This window comes from Periplaneta americana, chromosome 4 (assembly GCF_040183065.1).
Source record: "Periplaneta americana isolate PAMFEO1 chromosome 4, P.americana_PAMFEO1_priV1, whole genome shotgun sequence".
Lineage (NCBI taxonomy): Eukaryota > Metazoa > Arthropoda > Insecta > Blattodea > Blattidae > Periplaneta > Periplaneta americana.
The window spans coordinates 69,155,691-69,180,054 of NC_091120.1; the positions used below are offsets into that span (position 1 = coordinate 69,155,691).

A 24,364-nucleotide genomic window follows, 5' to 3' on the forward strand; every position below is an offset into this window, starting at 1 on the left:
TCAGCTTCTTGTCTATGCGAATGACGGGAATATGTTACGAGAAAATTCACAAACGATTAGGGAAAACACGGGAATTTTACTTGAAGCAAGTAAGAGATAGGTTTGGAAGTAAATCCCGAAAAGACAAAGTATATGATTATGTCTCGTGACGAGAATATTGTACGAAATAGAAATATAAAAATTGGAAATTTATCCTTTGAAGAGATGGAAAAATTCAAATATCTGGGAGCAACAGTGACAAATATAAATGATACTCGGGAGGAAATTAAACACAGAAAAAATATGGGAAATGCGTGTTATTATTCGGTTGAGAAACTTTTATCATCCAGTCAGCTGTCAAAAAAATCTGAAAGTTAGAATTTATAAAACAGTTATATTACCGGTTGTTCTGTATGGTTGTGAAACTTGGACTCTCACTTTGAAAGAGGAACATAGGTTAAGGGTGTTTGAGAATAAGGTGCTTAGGAAAATATTTGGGGCTAAGAGGGATGAAGTTACAGGAAAATGGAGAAAGTTACACAACACAGAACTGCACGCATTGTATTCTTCACCTGACATAATTAGGAACATTAAATCTAGACGTTTGAGATGGGCAGGGCATGTAGCACGTATGGGCGAATCTAGAAATGCATATCGAGTGTTAGTTGGGAGGCCGGAGGAAAAAAGACCTTTGGGGAGGCCGAGACGTAGATGGGAGGATAATATTAAAATGGATTTGAGGGAGGTGGGATGTGATGATAGAGACTGGATTAATATTGCTCAGAATAGGGACCTATGGCGGGCTTATATGAGGGCGGCAATGAACCTCCGGGTTCCTTAAAAGCCAGTAAGTATGTATGTATGTATTTATTATTATTATTATTATTATTATTAGTATTATTATTATATTATTATTATATAATTGGATCCATTCAATGTTTAGTATTTATCTTATTTAGCTGTATGTCATTTTGTTATTCATATTTCTAATTTGTCTTGTTTAGAATCGATTTTATTAAATTTCTGAATATTAATTTATTATTCATGTATTATTAATGTTACTATTGTTTTTTAATTATTCTTGATTATATATTTTGAAGTCATCCATTTTATTCCGTCCATTCATTGTAATTTAATATTGTACCGGTAACTGTTTTTATGTGTGATGATTATTTTTATGCACTTTTACTGTAATTCTGTCATTATTAATTTTGTCATATTGTAATTATGCTTTGTGCTGAACTGTTATTGGCCTCTGGCTGTTGTACAGCACAATAAATAATAGTAAATAAATAACTAAATAAATAAATAATTATTGCCATCATTGCAGAACATCAAGTTGTATGATATTGTTACTACCAAACATTAAGAAATACACTCATATATTTTAGATTTATGTTATTGTTTTCAAGTTTGTGTTGATGATAATCAGAGGCAGGAGTTTATGGTCATAATTGTTTAAGAAGTTCATACTAATTTTTTTTAAATGGTGGTGTTTTGTGTTGAAAATTATATCACAAATTTGCAATAATTTCTCACTGATTTTGGTATGAAACTAATGAAATGAAAGTTAACAAATATTAACTGCCTGCTCATTCCTCTTTCTTAGCATTGAGTTTCGCGTGGAGAATTATTGTAGTTTATACAGTTTCGATGCTAGAGCACAGCAAGTAACTGTCATTGGTTTGGCTTTGCTAAGTGTGCAGAGTGAATTATAATTTTTATAATTTGAAATCTTAGAAGTAATTGTATATTGGAAGTAAAAACACTCTAGTTAAAATATGTTTAATTTATTGTTGCTTTCTAAACAAGATTTTTTGTAGGAGGTATAAAACTTGGTTTCCTAAACATAACAATATTAATTTCGGAATATGTATTATATTGTATAATATTGTATAATACATATTCCGAAGTGATATAGTGTTAAAAGTTGTCTAATCAAGATGTACAATATTAATTATATTTTCAATGTTGTAAGTTTTTCCTATTAAAATCTCAATTAAGCTAATTTCTTGTAATTTGAAGTGTAACTTATTTGTCATCCATAGTATTACAGCAACATGAAATGGAAAGGATCAGAACACTATATTTCATAAAACACACTGAATTATAACTTAAGATTATGTTTGCAGTATTTTACTCAGCATTTCTTTTCGGAGATGGGAGATTTTTTTTAAATGAGCGCAAAATTTATCACACTTCGAATGGACCTTGTTATATATGGGGAAGTTACTTTCTGGCAATACTGAACTTAATAAAACAGTCCTAGTGTCCTTATAACATTTCCATGGATTGAAAGACCTGCTATTTTACAAGCAGGAAGTTACCACCATATTGTCGTTAATTCGAACCGTGATTTCCAGTAATCTCTTAGCTCGGTTACAGGAAGTACTGTATACATTTCTTCATAAATATATTTAAACTTGTTGAAATATTATACTATAACAGCTTCAGACATTACTTTTATTATGTTAATTGATTTTAATAATAATTTTAGTAAACGCCTAAAGCAAGCTTAGGCCTACTTGTATAATATTGTATTTACAACATATGATACAAACCCATTAATTATAACTTGTGTTTGAATGTAGTATCCCTTAGAAAAAAATTAAGTTTTAAGTTCAGTATTAATATTATTATAATTAAGCACTGTGGAAGGATCTGGACAGCCTGGGCCATCTTCTTCCTAAGCCCTTGCCTCTTCTGGTACTTAACGATGTTGTAATAATATTTATTTTAGTGTACTTTGCATATACTAATAATGTCACTGGGCACTGTGTGCAACCTAGCGGCAAAATAACTTTTTTCATTACTAGCACATAAATGCTGATTGAGCAGGCAGTGTAAGCAGCCATAAGAGGTGATCCAGCAGGCAGTGGGTTAGATATTTCGTTTTAAAAATGAACCAAATCCAAATGATGAAGGAGTAATGGAACGGAGAAAAATTCTCTCCGGCGCCGGGACTTGAACCCGGGTTTTCAGCTCTACGTGCTGATGCTTTATCCACTAAGCCACACCGGATACAACTCCGACGCCGGTTAGAATCGTCTCAGATTAAGCTCCAACTCTTGGGTTCCCTCTAGTGGCCGCCCTCTGCACTACGTCATAGATGTCTATGAACGCAGGACCGAAGTCCACACATGTGCTGAGGTGCACTCGATATGAGTGACTAGTTGGCCGGGATCCGACGGAATAAGCGCCGTCTTAAATCACGAAGTGATTTACGCATGTTATATATATTATTTTAATGTACTGAAGTACATATGATATTTCCATGCAGATATTCTGCGTCATCATACGATGAAAGAGTAATGGAACGGAGAAAAATTCTTTCCGGCGCCGGGACTTGAAGACGGCGCTTATTCCGTCGGATCCCGGCCAACTAGTCACTCATATCGAGTGCACCTCAGCACATGTGTGGACTTCGGTCCTGCGTTCATAGACATCTATGACGTAGTGCAGAGGGCGGCCACTAGAGGGAACCCAAGAGTTGGAGCTTAATCTGAGACGATTCTAACCGGCGTCGGAGTTGTATCCGGTGTGGCTTAGTGGATAAAGCATCAGCACGTAGAGCTGAAAACCCGGGTTCAAGTCCCGGCGCCGGAGAGAATTTTTCTCCGTTCCATTACTCTTTCATCGTATGATGACGCAGAATATCTGCATGGAAATATCATATGTACTTCAGTACATTAAAATAATATATACAAATCCAAATGTGCAATGGCCAAAGAAGAGGAAAGAAAAGAAGGAAGACAAAATAAGAAATGCCAAAGAAGGTGAAGAACATATAAATCATGTTGGGAAATTGATTCCATGATGTGTGAAAACAGCTATAATAATATTTTTTTTATTGAGCATAGTTCATTATGTTATTAGAATAATTATATTTCGATACTTAATATATCTGACGTGTCAAGAATTCAAAGGCTGAAGAACACAAATTCAGAAAGAGAAAAATATAAACATAATATTGTTTTTCTTGTTCGGGAAATTATTCCAACAATAAGTTTTTAATTTAATAAAACACTTGTAAAGTATTTTTATTTGTATATAGATGCAGTTGACAATATCAATGAAACATAATTTCATATACTTTTTCTCAATTAATGTGCGTACATATAAGATTTTCTGCAAAAAGTGGACATATTGAAATGTCCCCCCCCCCAAGAAACCATATAAAAGAGAACAGTGAAACTTTTCACCAAAGTTTGTAGATTTATGAGATACCTGTATAAAATTTGTCAGATTATTATATTGTATGAGAAACGTGAAAAGACAGTTTTTTTCGTTTTCTGAAAAATTATTATTTTGGACTTGTCTGGTTTTTGTTGTCAACCCTTCAATTTGTACAGATGAAGGATTTGTAGTATTTATAGCTGCTTTAGAATCAGACAAGATTACTGCTTTAGGGAAAATCTGATACCTTCGATTTCTCCATCATAAGCAGTTCTATATGTTCCCACTGGAGCATAGAATGCAAAGATGTTATTATAGTCCTGCACCAACATTTACAGAATCTACCATTTTCGAACCAATCTTCTTCTGGATATTTATTGTGAATTATTTCTAGGGTTAAGGTTCTTAGTTCATCAACAGCTGTTTCTTTCTTAGGTACCATTTCTGCCAGATCTAAGGGGTAATCAATGTTACTTTCAAGCATTGAGTTCTGTTGATGAAGTAAGGACTCTGCTTTGAATTCTGAGGCTTTTTGAATAAATCCATGTTGACATTTCAGTCTTCTGTCAAAACTGAATGATTTTTTCTAGAAGTAATCTCCTGGAATTCGGGGTGAGGAACAACTGGATAATAAGCACAGTAGACCAACTTCGATAGTCTCACTGGCCATACTGAGCCATGTCAAACAAAAGACAATCGAAATGGTGGTAGTAAAATTCACGACTATATTCTTATATAATTCACTCCATTAGTCAAGTGTAAGGTTTATGCAGAATAACGGCAGTGTTTTGAATGCACCAAAAGAAAATGCAGATGTAGTAAGATCTTAAAGTAGGTTATAAAGGTGGAAACTGGTGTGTTTCAGGGAATATCATTCAAATGTAGGAAACTAAATTTCTGGTTAATGTTCGCCAAAATGCTAAGTACGTAATTATGACTGCATTGCCATTTTATTTGTGGTTTAGAGAAAATATCTCGTCTTAATATGAAATTTCAGAATATAATATTGCGGTGAACAAAATTCCGGACATTAAGCGTCCTGAAATCAATTTAATTTTCTTCCTGTATAGAGGACTGATTTCCTGACAATCCAGAAAAATTCCAGACAGTTGGAAACCCTACCTCTGAGGTTATGATAGATAAGTACGAAGACCAAGTCAGAAAGTATGTTTTGGCTTTCACGGTGACTGTGATTGGAATTAGGCTTTTGGATAATCCACTGTGTCCTGGAACTGAATATTTCCAACATTTCGGAACTACAAACAGGTTCCGTAATAAAACTCTGTTTGGCTCATTACGCCAGACTAATTCGGACGACTGAGAAAGTATGTTGTACTAGTCCATTAAAGAATTCTCTTGCAACTACATTGCATCATCATATTCGAACTGTCTAAGTAGAATATGGATTATCTTACAGAAAGATTAAAAATTGTAAAGTAATTTTCTGTGAATAATGTAATAGTGTGTTTTTCAATATGTTTAACATTAATGTACCGGTAATGCTAACATAGTCAAAAGTTTCGTCACTATACAATGTAAAGCAGGCCATTCACCAATATCAGACGCATAGTCCTCAATGAGTGTGGAAGGCCATTGGAAAATATGTCATAAAATGAATTCCCTGAAACATAACGTTTTAGTTTTGCTGTATCTTCAAGTTTCTTTTGGTTTATGGGAAGTTTTAGCAGACGATATGCACACTTCTGAGTAGGGTTGCCATCTCTAGAGGACTGAAATTCAGGACACATAAAAAAATAAAATAAAATGCACATAAATGTATAATGAATTTCAATGTAAATAGGCTTCTATTTCGACGCTCAATTAATCAATTAGAATTGCCTTCGTGTTATTATTTGGTTGTAGCGGTGTAATCCTACATTAAAGAACATGCCATAAGTCTGTACACATTGAAAAGCACAGTGTTTGATAAGTGTATATGTCTCTACACTCACTACATTAACATTGTTTGGAAGAATACTTGTTGCTTTCTTTGTTTTTGTTTATTAGCTCTTTATTTGTTGAAATACATAATCAACAAATTCTCTACATGACACATTAAAGTTCGTCTTTAGTAAGAGTTCTGATTTTACAAGTTCTGGACTCATCCAGTTCCTCTCGTCAGTTCAGAAATTCATTTTTTTTAAAACTCGCTCCACATGAGCATTGATAATTGGAAGAGCATTGTATGTAATCAGCAATTTTCTTTAAGTTTGGCACACTACATGTCTTCAGAACAGTGTCCCAGCATTCTTGACGAGTTGGTAGATCTTTCAGTATTGGCATCATCTCTTTCAATAGGCAATACTCTTGGTACAATGCATCACCATTTTTAATGTTAAGTTTTATATTAACATGCAATATATTCACAATTTCAATAAGGACACTGAATGTAAAAGTATTATTACAGCTTAGAAAAGTGATTTTCTTAAGAAGTGAAGAATAGTAATCAAATCATTTTTGCAAATAGTCAATGGCCCTCTGATATACATTCAGTTCTTCCTTCTTAAAGAGATGCACATCGGAATCACTCAAGTTATTCAAATGCTGATTTACTACCAAGCTATATCACCAATGAGCACCATGAACTCGCTTCTGTGTTCTATTCAAAGAGCTTATAATACTCACGAACTCTTTGCTTCTATTCATCAAAAAGTATATCGTATAATTATAAAATGTCTTTGGTAGCCATTGCAAACTACGTCGAATCTCTAATAATGAAATATTAATATGACATTTCAGAATATAATATTGCAGTGACAAAATTCCGGACATTAAGCGTCCTGAAATCAATTTAATTTTCTTCCTGTATAGAGGACTGATTTCCCCACAATCCAGAAAAATTCCGGACAGTTGGAAACCCTATTTCTGAGGTTATGGGAGAGATGTACGAAGACCAAGTCAGAAAGTATGTTTTGGCTTTCATGGTGACTATGATTGGAATTAGGCTTTTGGATAATCCACTGTGTCCTGGGAACTTAATATTTCCAACATTTCGGAACTACAAACAGGTTCCGTAATAAGACTCTGTTTGGATTGTTACACCAGACTAATTCGGATGACTGAGAAAGTATGCTGTACTAGTCCATTAAAAAACTCTCTTGCAACTACATTGCATCTTCATATTCGAACTGCCTAAATTTGAAAATCTGGAATGTCATCCTCTCTGCTCGTGGTTTGTGTGCTGACTCCTTGGAAATGTTTGTTTTCTTATAACTTGTTGGTCACCATGTCTTGAAAGACAATATGTCAGTTGAAGTAATCATTTTACAGAAAATCTCCTCTTGGCAATTGAATGAATGAATTAGTTCTACACACTGCTCTGGAGTGTAGATTCTATCTCCTCTTCTTATAAACCTCTCAACAGTCCTAAAATCCTTATGACAAAGCAAAAATGAGTGCCCTCTGATAGGAAAGATATGACTGATTTTCTTCAGTCGTCCATTATTAACCAAATTCATGGTATGGTTACGGTTCTGCCTTGCACATATGTCGCTAAAAAGGATGTTTTTTTTTTCGGAATATGTATGGTAAGACTTTCCTGTGTTAAATTTCAACGTACCTCATTTACATGTTTCGACCTATTTATGGGTCATCTTAAGAACTGGTCGTTGTTGGTCTTGGCGCCACTTGTTCTGTTTCCTGTGAAGGTGTGTGCCTGTGGTATAGTGCAGAGTCAAAGAGTGTGTTTTTTGAAGTTGAGTTGTGTGTTCAGAATTTCGTTGGGGTATGTTTTTGTGTGTCTGTATATTTCATATAAAAATTGGAAATTTATCTTTTGAAGAGGTGGAGAAGTTAAAATATCTGGGAGCAACAGTAACAAATATAAATGATACTCGGGAGGAAATTAAACACAGAATAAATATGGGAAATGCGTGTTATTATTTGGTTGAGAAACTTTTATCATCCAGTCTGCTGTCGAAAAATCTGAAAGTTAGAATTTATAAAAAAGTTATATTACCGGTTGTTCTGTATGGTTGTGAAACTTGGACTCTCACTTTGAGAGAGGAAAAGAGATTAAGGGTGTTTCAGAATAAGGTGCTTAGGAAAATATTTGGGGCTAAGAGGGATGAAGTTACAAGAGAATGGAGAAAGTTACACAACACAGAACTGCAAGCATTGTATTCTTCACCTGACATAATTAGGAACATTAAATCCCGACGTTTGAGATGGGCAGGGCATGTAGCACATATGCGCGAATCCAGAAATGCACATAGTGTATTAATTGGGAGGCCGGAGGGAAAAAGACCTTTAGGAAGGCCGAGACGTAGATGGGAAGATAATATTAAAATGGATTTGAGGGAGGTGGGATATGATGATAGAGAATGGATTAATTTTGCTCAGGATAGGGACCAATGGCGGGCTTATGTGAGGGCGGCAATGAACCTCCGGGTTCCTTAAAAGCCAGTAAGTACGTAAGTAAGTAAGTAAGTATATTTCATATTGTTCTAGTGTGTTTAGTTTCTGGCTTTTTGGTTGGATGTATAGTATTTCCATGTCTGTGTTGATGTCTCTGTGGGTGTGGTTAGCATTTGTGATATGTTCTGCATATGTGCAGGTGTTTTGTAATTTTGTTATGGCTGTGATGTGTTCTTTGTAACGTGTTTGAAACGATCTGCCTGTCTGTCCTATGTAGAAGTTGTTGCAGGTGTTACATTTGAGTTTGTATACGCCTGTGTGGTTGTATTTGTTTGTTTGTGTTGTTTTTGTAGAGTGTTATTTGTTCTGTATGCTCTGTATGATGATTTTTTTTTTTTTTTTACATTATGAGATAACTCGTTACTGTAGTTGCTGCAGCATTTCTACTACGAACAACATTTCTGCTACTTATAAGGCTCTCAAATATAGACCCTGTTCATCTTTTATATTCATATTATTAAATAGCTGCATAATATTAGACCGTATAATATCAGATATTATATCTTAACAGTTCATTTGGCAGTCAACACTCTGTTCATTATCAACAAGGAGGATAGTTTTACAGCATAAGTTCCATTTTTGCAGATAACCACATCTTTGCCTGCCAATTACTAATGAAATAAAACATGGAACAAATACCCTTTTTGCAGAAATCGATGACTATATCCAAGGATTTCCAGTTTCCACAGTAAAATTAATTTATACAAAAATGTTACATGTGTTCTTTTTGTAGAAGTCAATTCAATTATTGTCTGCTATATTTGCCAGTTTCACAGACCGGTATATCGTATTATGTAATAGTTAATCAATTTCAATATTGTTCTAAGTATGTTTTGTGTTTAATTTCTTTTCGGTTAATTAGTTTTTATTATGTCCCATAGTTATTGCAAATGTATCCCACCATCTCAGTTATGCCCACTGATCCTAATTTTCGGAAAATGGCAAAATGGAAAATAATACAGCAATGGATAGAAGATGAAGATGAAGCTGGTGATGAAAATTAAGTAGGTGAATGTCTACATTTCGAAGATTTTGTCCAAACCCTGATTTTATCATTTCTAGTGCTAATCAGATTGAAATATCGGATTCAGAGTCAGAGGAGTTGTTAGAAAGAGACATACAAATTCCTAATAAAGTTTCATATCCATAGTTGAAGAATTAAAACAGAAAATCAACATCCCAAATTTAAAAGAAAACTTACAAATTAAACCAAATCCTTTAATTCTATTAAAATAGAGTATAATCTAAATCTAACAGAAGAAATAGTGAAAACTGAAGCAAACACTGAAATAATGACACAATTATCTTTAGGGACAATTAATATTAGGTACCCTCCAAAATACTGGCTTCATTTATACACTGACGGATCCTTGATCTCCAGGGAACAAGGTGCAGGTGCAGGTGTTATGTGCTGTCTCTTCTCACTTTATAGATCTCTTGGATATGAAACAACAAGTTTTGATGGAGAAATCATTGCAATAAGTGAAAGTCTCAGGAATCTTCTATGACACATCAATAAATTTAGAAATGCAGTTATATTGTTAGACTTCAAAGCAGCTATTCTATCAATAGTCTCTAGACACACACCTTCATCTCAAACAGCAGAAATAACTAAAATGCTCTCTCAAGTAATAACACTCAATAAAAGAATTGTATTTCAATGGATACCATCCCATTGTGGAATCCTGGGAAACGAGAATGCGGATGCTTTAGCAGAGAAAGGCAGCACTGCTACTTACAGACCTGTTACTAAATCTACCTATTCCTCTGTGGAAAGATTTATTACATCTACATACTTCGACTTCAAGAAACAAAATTTGATAACACAATCTCAAGGGAAAAAATGGAACTCTCTGCATCATAATCCACAGTTAATTCCCGATTTACCACGAAAATCGTCTGTAGCTGCATTTAGATTGGCAACAGGCCATGACTGTTTGGCCAAGCACCTGCACAGAATTGGAATATATCAGTCCCCTAACTGCCCATTGTGCAACTGAAATCAAGAAATGGATTCGGAACACCTCAAAATCTGTGCTTCAGTGGCTGATCATTACAATACCTTTGAAAAATATTGGAGTGAAAGAGATCAAATGACTTTATTGACAAACGCCTGGCATTAGAAAACAACAACAAATTCCTAATGAAGTTGCCAGATGAGAATAGAGATGAAGCAGCCCCATCTCGTTCTCCTAATACTTCTCCAACAAATGACGTATATCTTGAAGAAGACAAGTTTGTATGGTACAGCCAACCCCAACGAAAAACCATAAAAATGCCTTCACACAATATTATTCGGGGTCTACCTGGTATTACCACATCCGCTAAAGACTTTGGAAGTGCAGCTGCTCCTGTAGACATCTGTAACCTGCTTCTGCTTAATTGATAAAAATAAATTGTCTTGAATTAAATATTTTAAATTATATTTATTGTAAAATATGTGTTTACTGATAAAAATATATTATCATGAATTAAAAGTGTCTAAATTGCTCATGGGAACAATAATGAAATATGCCTCTCCTAGACCGATCTTTCTGTAAGTGTCATTTTCATATACAGTGAAACCTCGATTCTGGGTTTTTCAAGGGACCGGACGAATTATACCCAGAATCGAGAAAAACCCAAAATGGGGGTTTTGTTAAAAAAAAAACACACACACACACACGAACATATTTAAAAACTAATTTTTATGGCTTAATCTCAACTAAAAGAACAAAAATACTTTAAGAGCTTCAACGACATTAAGTTCACTGCTTGGTTGCATTAAGTTTATCTGTCACTTCTTGAACAAATCAAGAATGGATGTCTGCTTTGCAATCTAGGCAGTCTTGTTCTTGTAACTGCATGGCAGTGTGTGAACATTTTTAAAACACCTTGGTTTTGCCAATTACCAAGGGTTTCAACTTCTCAGAACCATCTGCATTTGTACAGAGAAGAACAGTAAGCCTCTCCTTACTTTTCTTCCCACCCCTCATTTCTCGTGAAAAACAACAACTGAATAGACTACGGTGGACTATAGTGGGGTTTATGTTGTCAGCAAACAGCTTGATACATTAAGAAGATTGATTTCCCACCATGGCAGGTCTCTCCTTTCATGTATGGGCTCCCATCTGGCATCAGGGAATAGAAGAGCCCCATCTCGTCAGCATTAAAGATATCCTTGTCATCATAGCCATCAATGAGACATGGAAGCACCTCAGCTTTCCAATGATCCACCGACTTATCTGTAACACTTGCACTTTCACGACACATATTGTATGTGATGTCATGTCACAGCTTAAAGCGAAGTAACCATCCATTAGAAGCCTTAAATTGTTCACTTTCAATCTTAATGCGATGTTTTGTTGTGAACTGATTCTCACGCTCTGTGGTACATGATTAACGCATGTTTTCTGACTAGCGTGTGGCATCAGGTTGTGCCGTTTATATTTCGGCACATCTTTCTTTTCCTTTCTATTTCTTTTAGATTTTTCTATCTTCATATTTTTTCTCTGTTAGTTTTAATTATTCTAACTCTTCATAGATGGCTCGTAGTTTTTTCTTTCTGATCTAGTTCTTCTTACTTCTCGTAGATGGCTTTTCTCTCGACTTTCTTTTTTTTATGTTCTGTTTCTGTTCCTATAACCGATGATGAGTTGAGCCCGGGGGGCCAGTAATTATTTGATCAGGGGAGAATTTATTATTTTATAATAGTGCTTGCTGATTGGTCGAGACGATGGCGTGATTTATATTTGGTCTGTGAAGCGAGTTTCATCTCAATAGTAGCGTTAGTCTAGTGGTTGGGCTCATGTAGGTCAGACGTGTAACAGGGTACAAGCTCCTACGTAGGCCGGGATCGAATCGGGTTCGATAAGTTTACCAAGAGTTGTATTGTACACCATGTTGTGGGATCCTGTGAAGTATCGCAGAAGATATTAGTCCAGTGGAAGGACTCGCTAAGGTTTGAGGTGTGCCGGGAAGTGAGAGTGTGGTGAAGAGTACGAGTTGCTACGTAGACCGGGGATCGATAAGTCTACCAGAAGCTGTATAGTACTCGGAGTGTGGGAACCAGCGGGTGAATTGTAGAAGGTATTCGGGTGGAATCTAGCGGCGAGTTTTGGTATGTACTTATTAGTTTGAGCTGCTATCATTTTCCTGACTGATTAGCGTTCAGTCAACTCTGATGAAATACTGGTCGGTATTTGTATTTTTGGCGGATCGTTTTTCTCTAGTTGTGATATACCTAAAAGCCTGCCTCTATATATCATCAGTTCAGTGAGTTGGTTTTGGCTTATGTTTAATCAAGTTTTTGCAGTAGAACGAATTTAAACAGTATGGAATCCACGACGAAGGCACCCATTGTTGTATGACGTTTGAGGGGTGACCAATCTGTATGTAACGGGTATGTGTGGCTTGAGTGATGGTTATGTCATGGCTGTTTGACAAGATGGATGCCAGCGTGGGCAAACAACTACCTATGTAAGGTAATTAGCTGGATTTGGTCTACGCCACACTGTTAACAGGATATGTTATGTGCTACAAATTTATTTTGCATGTTCTAATAAATAGTTGTGTTTTATAGTGAGTGTGTGTTATGACTTGAATACCTCGACACCCAGATTACCATCCTGATCATAACGATTCATGGCAGGATTAGTTTATTATTTAATTGTCTTGTTTTCCATCTAACAAGTTTAGACGATTAGATAAAGAGAGAGAGTGCCCATGTGCGGTGCAAGGTATCTTGCGTGGGTACATGTGGCAGATGAGAGGGATGAGAACTGTTACTGAAACGATCTTGAACAAGGATATAAGCATTTAAGGCTGGAACAACACACAATCGAAGCTAGTCTGCCTTGTTAGGACAAAAAATTTGTTTCTTAAATGCAGGTAAAACACTAAATCGAGAAACATTAAATTGGGGTAAAAAAAAAAAAAAGAAACATTGTGTAAATGGGACTTCTGGTGGGACTGCAAAATGCGGGTAAATCTTAAATCGAGGTTCCATTGCATCTTTTGGATTAAGGGTTAAAATGTATTAAAACAATACAAGTGAACAACAAACTAACGGAAATGTTAAAACTAGTTTTCTCATATTATATCGATATCTATCTCAGAAATTGTTAAAAAAATCTATTCTATGTAATACCCATAAATCTGCTGTAGTCTATTTCATACTCCGTCAAATAGCAAAATGCTTTCTCAATACACAAAAGAATAACAGTACTTGATGAAAACATAATATTCACATAAGATTTGTAACTAAACATTTGCATTTAATGAAAAAAGTTACACATCCAGGCGCACAAAATAAATGAATGTACAGTGGTAGTATATAACACCTTTCCTTCTACAGCAGGTATTTTGGTTCTTATCAAAAGCTCAAACATCACTCTATAGCAATAATGCATTGGAATAATAGATCACTTCGCCATCACAGACACTGCCTATGTGCTCTGTGGAAAATGGATTATGTTACATCAGGAGTAATGGAGAAATGGTGTAATATCTGTAGAGAAAACGGAAGTAACAGAAAAAGCCTAACCTAAACATCATCTCTGTTCACTGCAAATTTGAATTGAACTTTCCACAATTTTGACCCAAGTTTGAAGTGCAGAAAACTGACACACTATATCTGTTAGGATAAATCCAGTGGCATAACTGAGGGCCCCACAGATCCCGCAAGGTCCTAGGGGGACCACAAAAAACGAAAAGTTTGAAAATGAAAACCGGAAAAATAAAGAATGTAAATAGGTCATCATAATGGAAAAAAAAACAGACATACAAAGTAGAGTTCGCAACTTACAGTCAACACGCCGGTACATGTCAACTTTCAACAAACTGAGTATTGAAATATAACACGAGCCTGTCATTTGTTGCTGCGCCGCTAACAATGCATATACTTAGGTTAGATTCGTGAATCACCATCATCATCGGCGCTACAGCCCAATTTGAACCTCGGCCTCCCTTAGAACTCTCTTCCTTGTATCTCTGTCCCTGGCAACCAACCACCATCCTTTAATTCCCACTTTCTTTAAATCCTCCAACACTCCATCCATCCATCGCAGTCTTGATCGTCCTACACTCCTTTTTCCTTCAAATTTATTCCCCATAACTTTCTTGGGTATCTCATGATCTGTCATCCTTTGCACATGTCCTGCCCATCACAATCTTGCTATTTTAATAACTGTAACCACATCAGGGGACTTATATAGTTGGTAAAGTTCAAAGTTGTATCTTATTCGCCATTCTCCATTATCACATATTGGGCCATATATCTTCCTTAAAATTTTAGTTTCAAGATTATATCTTCCTTAAAATTTTAGTTTCAAAGGATCTCAATCTTGACATATTAGTCTTTGAAAGGGTCCACGTTTCACTGCCATATGTTAATACAGGTTTTACCAGAACATTATAAATATTGCATTTTGTTTCCCTTGTATGGAGTCTTGACTTAAAGTGCCTCAATAATCCAAAATATGCTTTATTAGCACTTTGAATTCTTCTATCAATTTCTTCGCTAATATCATTGGTGTCATTGATTAGTGAGCCCAGATATACAAAACTAGAGACCCTCTGAAATTTATATTGATTAATTTTTAGATGGGTTGTTGTTATCACGTCTCTTTTTTGTTTTTTGCATCCAACAATCATGTACTTGGTCTTCTGTTCGTTAATTTTCAGCCCCATTTTTTGGGCTGCTGTTTCTAAAGCAGTAAATGTTCTCTTAACATTCTCCTCAGATCGATCAATGATATCTATATCATCAGCATAAGCCAATATTTGGGATGATTTATAGAGTATTGTACTTCTAGTTTGTATATCTGCATCTCTTATCACTTTTTCAAGGGCAATATTAAATAAAAGACAAGCTAGTGAGTCGCCCTGTCATAGATCCTTAGTTGTTTGAAATAAGTCTGACAGTTCAGATTGGATCTTTATTTGACACTGACTGTCATCCATACATGCTTTAACTAGTCTCACCAGCTTCTTCGGAATGTTCAGCTCTACCATCGCATAGATTCGTGAATATATTGGTTTATTTTTCTTTTGCTCTTATTAATTATGTATGATGTATCCATCCACATACAATATCAAAAATAATGCTTCTTTACTGTCCACATGGGAAGAGATCCTTGATCTGTCAAGAAGTGAATGGAAAATTCAGCACTGAGATCGAATGAATGAATGAATGAATGAATGAATGAATGAATGAATGAATGAATGAATGAATGAATGAATGAATGAATGATTGAATGATATTTATCTGTGTTGTTTGTGTAATCTCTTGAAGATGAATGAAGTCGTAAAACGAAATGAAGACAATTTCCAAAAGTTAATTCATCCTGAAATATGCATTTGGAGTAAAAGACTTTTACTTTTGTAAAAAAAAACATTCTAAAATGTTCATTTATTCATTTAATTATTCAATACATCAGGAACATTGCCGAACAAGACTTAAGTCTCACGTTTCTACAAATGATTAGTTCAGAATACTATAATTATTTACAAAAATATGCAACGTACAAGTCATATTTGCTGGCACTGATATATAAAAACAAATGTTTACTTCCATCACAGATAACTAAGTATCAGTGCAACTGTGTAAAATTCTTACGTCTCACCTGACCTGAGGGAGGTTTAAGTTTAGTGTCTTGTATATTCGATGTAAGACAAAGCCATGTGATTGGAGCTTCGAACGTCTGTGGTGGATGCTGGACGAATTCCATATCATAAGGAATGTGCCATGTTCCATCAGCACTTACTTGAGGCATTGGGTTGAACGGCAGAGGAAACTGAAAAAATAGAAATAACACCTGAAGTTAGGGTGACCAGATTCACACCGATAAAAAAGAAGACACAAAGATTAAAAAAAGGAGGACATTGTTCGAAAAAAGAGGACAGAAAATATGTATTTAGGATTAGGGTTATTATACATGCAATTTAAATTCCATCAATGTCTTTTTTATTACAAAATATTTACAGTATAGATTTAGGGTTATATCATACTACTTAAAAGTATATTAATATCTATATTATTACAAAATCTTAATAATAATGATTTTATGGTTAGCTACATATCAAAATCAAGGGAACTATAATTGAATCGATTATTTCGAAAACGTAACATGTGACATTTTCGCGTATTTTACTTTTTTAACCAGAGTGCTCTTTACTCTTTCCTAGAACATATTATTGTTAAAAATCATAAAATGTCACATATTTCATTAATAGAAATGGATCAATCAATCTTCTTAATGTATTCAGCTGTTTGCTGACAACATAAAGTCCACTACAGTCCACTGTAGTCTATTCAATTTTTGTTTTTCATGAGAAATGAGGGGTATTTTGAACAGTGTTCATTATAGATGCCTGTTGCTAGTAGCCAGAGTTGGGGTGTAGTCAATATATACTGCAGGGCAGTATCTTCTGCAACCGGTATTGATGAGTTTAATTTACTTCTTTTGTGCTTTATGGATGGACAGTATAGAAGAGGAGTTCCAGATCTTTATCATGATTATTACACCACAGACAAGTAGGATTATCAGAATTGTGAAATCGGTGTAGGTACAATTGAGTGACAATGTGACCTGTTCAGGCTCTTGTTAAAAATGTTTGAACATGTCTGGGCAAGATTTGTACATTTTCACGTCATTTGGTTTCTTTTGTACAGACTGTAAAATTTTTCCTTTGTCAGAAGAGAGCCAATTGTTGATCCATAGATTTGTAAAATGAGACTTCAATGAAACAAAAGCACAGGACAGAGATATCACTTGAAGAGGTCTTGGTTGCAAATATGTTGCCCGTTTTGCAATATTATCGACTTTCTCGTTTCCAGGTATACCACAATGACTAGGTATCCATTGAAATGTTATTTCCTTTTGGAGTCCTTTTAGTTTATAGAAATGGATAAGAAATGGACTTTTAGTTTGGTTAATGTAATAAATGCTACTGAAGTAGTTTGTACATGTTACGTTTTCGAAATAACCGATTCAATTTATTATTAAAGAGAACAGATAATATCTATATAGATTTAGGCTTAGGCCTATATTATACTTAAACTTATGTCAATATATATTATTACAGCATAGGTCTACTTATGCCAAAACTTAATATATAAAATCATTTTACATGTATGAAAGCAATAACAATAAGAAATAGGAGCAAAGAGAGTTATGATCGTTGGCAAAGAGTATATTCCATAGTTGCTGCTACCACCTATAGCTCGTGCAAGAAACGATTACCGAAAACCAATGGTGGTGTTGCTGTCTGTTTTGACGTGTGTATGTAGGCACGCCAAGGGGGGAAAGGTGTGAGCCGATAGAAGTACTGTCTCTTCCAAGAAGATGAACAGATGAGGACATTGTTGTGGAAATAAAGAACTTAGCAAGAGAAAAATTCGAAGCTAATTAAACACGCAACATATGTTTATGAATTAAATAATAATACCGTGTGATACAAGACAAGCATTCACATGCAGTGGAACAAACTAAAGTCGTAATGTAACTATCACAACGCAAGACTGATTCTATCGATGTCATTTCTCTTCTGACTGTACAAATCATTCAAGTTATCTCGTGACCTTTTCTCTCGCCCACTCTTCCTTATCGCAGTGTTTGATTCGCATTCCTTCAGTCAGTAATCCGTACTTGCGAGACCTATACAGGCAAATTACTTGAGGAAGGCGTCAAATCAGATAATTTAAAAATATCAGGCATAGGCATACAAGTTACGAAAAGGAGGACATTTCTTGATTTTTAAAAAACCTGCCCACATCCCGGACAAAGGTCTAAAAAGGAGGACATATCCAGACAAAAGAGGACGTCTGGTCACCCTATCTGAAGTATACATTTATAATTCTATATAAACTTTTCTATGACCTTTCAGTATGACTAACATTGAAAGTGTAGAAATCACAGAAATAACTGATATAAAGACACTCAATTTTATATAAAACACTGTTTTGAGCATTAAGAAGTGTGGGATGGAGCATGATATGGATTACGTGTGGAAGGTGGAACAAATGCACGTGCACCTAGCACATTTATATAAATTCCTTACACTATCTACATATTTTTACATTAGACAAAAAGCTATTGAATTCTGCTCGGAGTTTTTCTCCTTGAAGGACAGGTTTTTCTTGTATGTTATAAATCCTTGGGCCTTTTCACTCTACAAGGACGTTGTTCTTAAATTTAATTGGTTCTTTTTTAAATTTGTTTTCTTCTGCATTTTTTGATAGAAATTTATACATTTTAACACTATCTTTTCTGTAAACAAAATTTTCTAAAAACTGTGGCTATTACTGCCCTTTCCACCTTTTTATTAAAAATTTACGCAGTTATATACACTCCATTTTTTATCTTGAAGTCCTTGCAATTAATATCACAGTAAAACAATGTTCATATTACATCTATGAGTGTTCTTGCATTTTTCTTTAATATACTGTAAATGCAATTACAACGAAATTCGTCAAGACAAGGGAGCACCTGATGGTATAGGAAGTATTCTGAAACAGGTCTAAGTGACTGAATAGTCGCAGAACAGAAGATGTGGCTGACTTTAAATCATTTATGGATGTTACTACTGATACCAAAATAAAAGGCATAACTATACTGACTGTTAATATCATTTAAACATTCCTAAAGCTTGTAAAAATCTCTTAGGTTCAAAGATAACATTCAGAAGAGTAAAAATTGTAAAGTGCAAATAAATATATCATCTGAACTTTGTCGTGCACCAGTCTCCACTGACGTCTCTCTGGCATGTCATCAAGGTGGAGAGATGGGAAATGAGACTGACAGGACAAGAAGGCCGAACTTAAAGGAGAAAGATGTATTGTTATAATGAAGAAAAATATTTGTTTATTGAAAAATAACAAGAAAAGTATTAAATGTTTTTCCCTGGTTCTGAGGTAGGGGAAACTGCAGAGTCACGGTAGAAATGGGTAATTTAGAAATTCGTCTTGAGACGTCAATGAGTGAAGAGTTACTATAATGAGGTAGAATTTGTGTGTAAAGGAGACAGGGGTAACAGGAGTGCTTAAGTAGAAGAGTTAGGCTTGCCCGAAGCATACGATGTGGGGGTACTAAAACGAGAGAGAAATAGAACTGGCTTCGAGGTTAGTTCTCGCAATCTATGGATCAAACGAGCCTTGCTTCGCGACTTTTCGACAGCGAGAACAAGCTCCATGGGTGTCAATGGATCCAATGAGCCTGGTTTCGCGAATTTTCGACAACAGGAGCAGGGAAACGGGTAATTCTTCTGTAAAGGGAACTAGTTTCGCGACTTTTCGACACACCAGTCTGCTCGGTAGGGGAAGTAGAGTTCAAAAGTGAACATTGCTTGTTATTCATCTGTTTGCTGAAAGTCGGATGACTGGTAACTCCAAATAATACCTCTGTAATTTTTGCCGTAAAAATGGCTTCTTCGTCTGGAAATTACTACCATCAGGAATGGATGCACCTCATGAGGGAAAGACTAATTCTTTAATTTGTGGAAGAAGTAGTAATTATATTTCTCATTTCAATGTAAAGAGGCATTTCACTTCCCATCACGCAGAAAAGTATGGTACATATGCCATTTCAGGTAATTATCGTTTAATTTTCCTTTACATTATTGTCTTATTGACACCCACATTTATTATTTTGTAACCTCAATTCATTCTTTATTTAAATAGGAACTGCATGTCTCCAACTCCTAACACAACTAAAAGGTACAAATAAACCTAAGACCAAAGCTTCCATTCAGCAAAAGGTTCAGTGTGCAGTTCGAGCTAGTTTCAGTTTTGCAATTGTGTTCATCGGGTTTAAAACCAGATATCAATACACTAGTTCAGAGGAAGAGGTGTCAGAAGTCTTCGGGATCATCCGCACAGAGTAACAGTGTAAATTAATTGTGTTGCAAAACTGTTGCAAACTGGTTAAGCCTATGCATTAGTAAAATGTTTATTTATACATCATTATTATTATATTAAACTTTCAAATTAATCTATGGAAAAATGATTCAATATTAAATTTTGTAAATTGACAGCCTGACATTACAAATGAAGAGTGACTGATGTTAAAGTGATGTTTTGGACGTTTCCACACGTTTGTACAATGTTTCTTACTAACAATAGAAATAGATAATTAGTTATGTAGTAATATGTTAAACTCAGTATTAAGTCATGTTTAAAAGACAACCACCACTGATGCAACCAAGCAAGTGGTAGCAACACAGGTTACCCTAATCTCTTTGATAGCGCATGAAATAGGTTCATCATGGGGTGAAGGATAAACAAACCATCCCTCCATAATCAGCTGCCCACGCATCATCATCAACATCATGATTATGAACATCATCATCATCATCACCACCACCACCACCACCATCAAGGATCAGTTCCATCTGGAGCCATTCTGACTCCAAACTTTTACCAATAATTTATTGATCAGCACATTTTGCAACGGTTTTCCCAAATGTCTCCTCCCAATTTGGTGTGTAGTGTAAAATTGTCCTTGACAACATGTTAATTAATAGTGCATGTGATGTCCATTGCATTCTATATGTATTTTAATCAGGCGAGATAAAGTTTAAATTTTCGAGTATATTCACGAGATTGTATTTTCCACTAAAAAAGAATTACTTCCACAGGAATTAAAATTCTTTCATGTTCCACATTACTGTCCACCATTATGTAAGAATTCGTCATGCTTTACATGACTCTGTCTTATAGGTTGAGAAAACCTCGGACTAAAACCTAAGTAAATAATCAGCCCAAAAAGGATTCGACCCCACATCCAAGTATAACCTTGGTTCAGAAGATGAGCTTCTTACATACTTGAGCTGTGCAAGTAGCCTGAAGCATTTATTGATTTTCTGTTATAAAGTAAAAAATTAAAATTGGGAAAAACGTAATACGGCGAACGCTAAGCTCTGCCCACGACTCCTTTCCACTTTTCCCCTACCAGCTCACCACACACTCTAGCGGGAAAGAGTGGAAATAGGGGTTAGAGTGGGGTGACATTTAGTGTGGGAAAGTGGAACAAAAAGAATAAATGCGACATCTATGAACCAAAAGAGGAACACACACAATAAATAAATAAATAAATAAATATATATATATATATATATATATATATCACAAAAAAAACACACACACACACACTCTCTCTCTCTCTCTTCTCTCTCTCCCCCCTCTCTCCCTCTCCCCCTCCTCCTTACTCCCCCCTCCCTCTCTCTCTCTCCAGCCTCTCCTTTTCTGTTCCTTGCTTCATGTCTCTCTCTTTTTTTTTTCTTATGACTTCGCAGTGGGTAAGATTCGATCCAAGTAAGTTCGTAACTAAATGCTAAACGCACGGTTTAGACCTCTCGGCTACTGAGGTGAGTTGGGGGTAGAAGGGAAAATGAATCTATGTATGTTTAAGGGAACTGTCATAATGTATTGCAGAAGAATGGCGCGGGGGAAATGACCGAGGGTAGAAAGTGGCGGGCTTGTGAATGTAGCTTGGTAGGGGTTGACTGCGGGGGTGGCATAAGTGTTAACGTGCGCTGTTGGAGCTTCATTGTGTCCGTGTCCAGCTTCGTGTACAGATGTAACCACGTGTAGTGACGAGCCGTACCGAAGACGTGTACTTCTTCCTCAAATTGTGCAGGGAGAATTTGAAGGCGGATACGGTAGGGTACTGTGAGGAAAAATATGAAGTTAGCGCTGAAAAGCGATGCTGCTAATGGTGTGCATTGGACAGTGGGGCAGTGTGAAGTTAACAGGTGTGTGTTGTTTAATGAAAAAACCACATTACATTGTATTGTGTTGTGTTAGTACATGTGGTGGGCTGTGTTGTGTTGTGCTGTTGTCTAATGCCGCAATTTTGTTAGTACGTGTTATGAAATACATGCGAGTGATCCATTGAAGCGGGACAGATAGTTGAGAGAGAGAACATGCGAGTGAGGTGCCGAGCGGCGCGGGTAGGGATAACTTCCCCTACTGGCGTTCGCCGTGTTACGTTTTTGCCAAAAAATTATATTGATAATCATTCCATTACCTTGAGGTGTACCTTCCCCTGTTCAGTAACATACTTCAGCTGACACTGATGCTGCAGTTGCCACTGTCTGAATGTGGTCCGGAGAGCCTTATCCTTTAGGATGTAAGCATGACCCCTCATGAGATCTCGGGAGAGAAAGTTTGTGCCCAGACCACTGTAAAGTGTTGCATACAGAAGAAGTGGATCATCATGTGACCTGTAAGCATTTAATGAGTATTTAAAAACTGAAAGAAAAGTAAGACGAACTCTGTAGGCAGAGTTTGTTTACTCCATACAAATTCTATAAATTACAAAATTATTTTCAAGAATGATACTGTTGGTTGGTTGGTTAGTATCTAACGTTGAGTAGTTGACAGTGATGTCATTCGTCTTTTTGTACTCCAATATTTAGCAGGAAGACAGGAAAATTGAGTAAAAATTGGATAATGAAGAAGATCATCTTCATCCACATCTCCATTAATATTACAGAAAGAGCATTATGAGATTCTGCAATACCAATATTAATACCAATTCTGTAAGTAACCTAAACGTTGCCACAGAAGATTTTTGTGGAAGTTCAATTATTAAATTAGACGTACTGTATGTAAATTAGATGTACTGTATTTTTTCCATTTGCTTAATTTTTTATTATTATTATTAATTTATTATATTCTGACACACACATAAGAATGACTTCGGACTCAATTTGCTGCCTTTCTTAGTCAAGAAATCAGTTGCCTCATTACCGAATCCACAATGTGCAGAGATCCAATGAAGTACACAATCGTTTATTTTAATTTGACCAGTTGTCTTAAAATTCTACAACAATCTAAAATACTGAGGTTTCTTACTGTTACATCCAATACTATAGCAAGAATAGCTGCTTCTGAATCAGAGAGTATCACACCCTTCTCAAATATATCACTTCAATACAAGAAATGTTACAAGCTTGAAAGAATAACTAAAATGTCGCCAATTTTTTTTTTTTTCAAGAATGATTACTTTAAATGAGTCCAATATGTTTGGCTCGGCCAAACAACTGGCTCAGACATAAAGGACCCAACAAGGTACCTGCCATTATTATTACTCAACAAATGCACAACAACTTCTAACTTTAAGTACGGTATTACTATGTTATAATTGAAAATTAATATTAGTTACCCTCCACAAAACTGGCTTCATTTATACACTGACAGATCCTTGATCTCCAGAGAACAAGATGCCGGTGCAGGTGTTACGTGCTGTCTCTTCTCACTTTATAGATCTCTTGGATATGGAACAACAAGTTTTGATGGTGAAATCATTGCAATAAGTGAATGTCTCAGGAATCTTCTATGCCACATCAATAAATTTAGGAATGCAGTTATATTGTCAGACTCCAAAGCAGCTATTCTATCAATCGTCTCTAAACACACACCTTCATCTCAAACAGCAGAAATAACTAAAATGCTCTCTCAATTAATATCACTCAATAAAATAATTGTATTCCAATGGATACCATCCCATTGTGGAATCCTGGGAAACAAGAATGTGGATGCTTTAGCAACGAAGGGCAGCACTGCTACTTACAGACCTGTTACTAAATCTACGTATTACTCTGTGAAGAGATTTATTAAATCTACATACTTAGACTTCAACAAACAAAATTTGATAACTCAATCCCAAGGGAAAAAATGGAACTCTCTGCATCATAATCTACAGTTAATTCTCGATTTACCACGAAAATCGTCTGTAGTTGCATTTAGATTGGCAACAGGCCATGATTGTTTGGCCAAACACCTGCATAGAATTGGAATATATCAGTCCCC

At 35.6% G+C, this 24,364-nt stretch overlaps 1 protein-coding gene across 6 annotated transcripts in view; it reads right to left on the bottom strand.

Moving 5' to 3' along the window:
- Window positions 1-15,936: 15,936 nt before the first annotated feature.
- mldr (mitochondrial ribonuclease P catalytic subunit) overlaps window positions 15,937-24,364 on the bottom strand; it is a 31,321-nt gene continuing 22,893 nt past the window's right edge. For all 6 annotated transcript variants that reach the window (XM_069823442.1, XM_069823447.1, XM_069823441.1 and 3 more), the window contains 2 exons: window positions 22,578-22,773; window positions 15,937-16,346 (listed from right to left, as the gene is read on the bottom strand). In XM_069823442.1, the coding sequence (XP_069679543.1) occupies window positions 16,143-16,346; window positions 22,578-22,773 (400 nt within the window). In that variant the 3' untranslated portion in view covers window positions 15,937-16,142. The remainder of the gene's footprint in view (window positions 16,347-22,577; window positions 22,774-24,364) is intronic.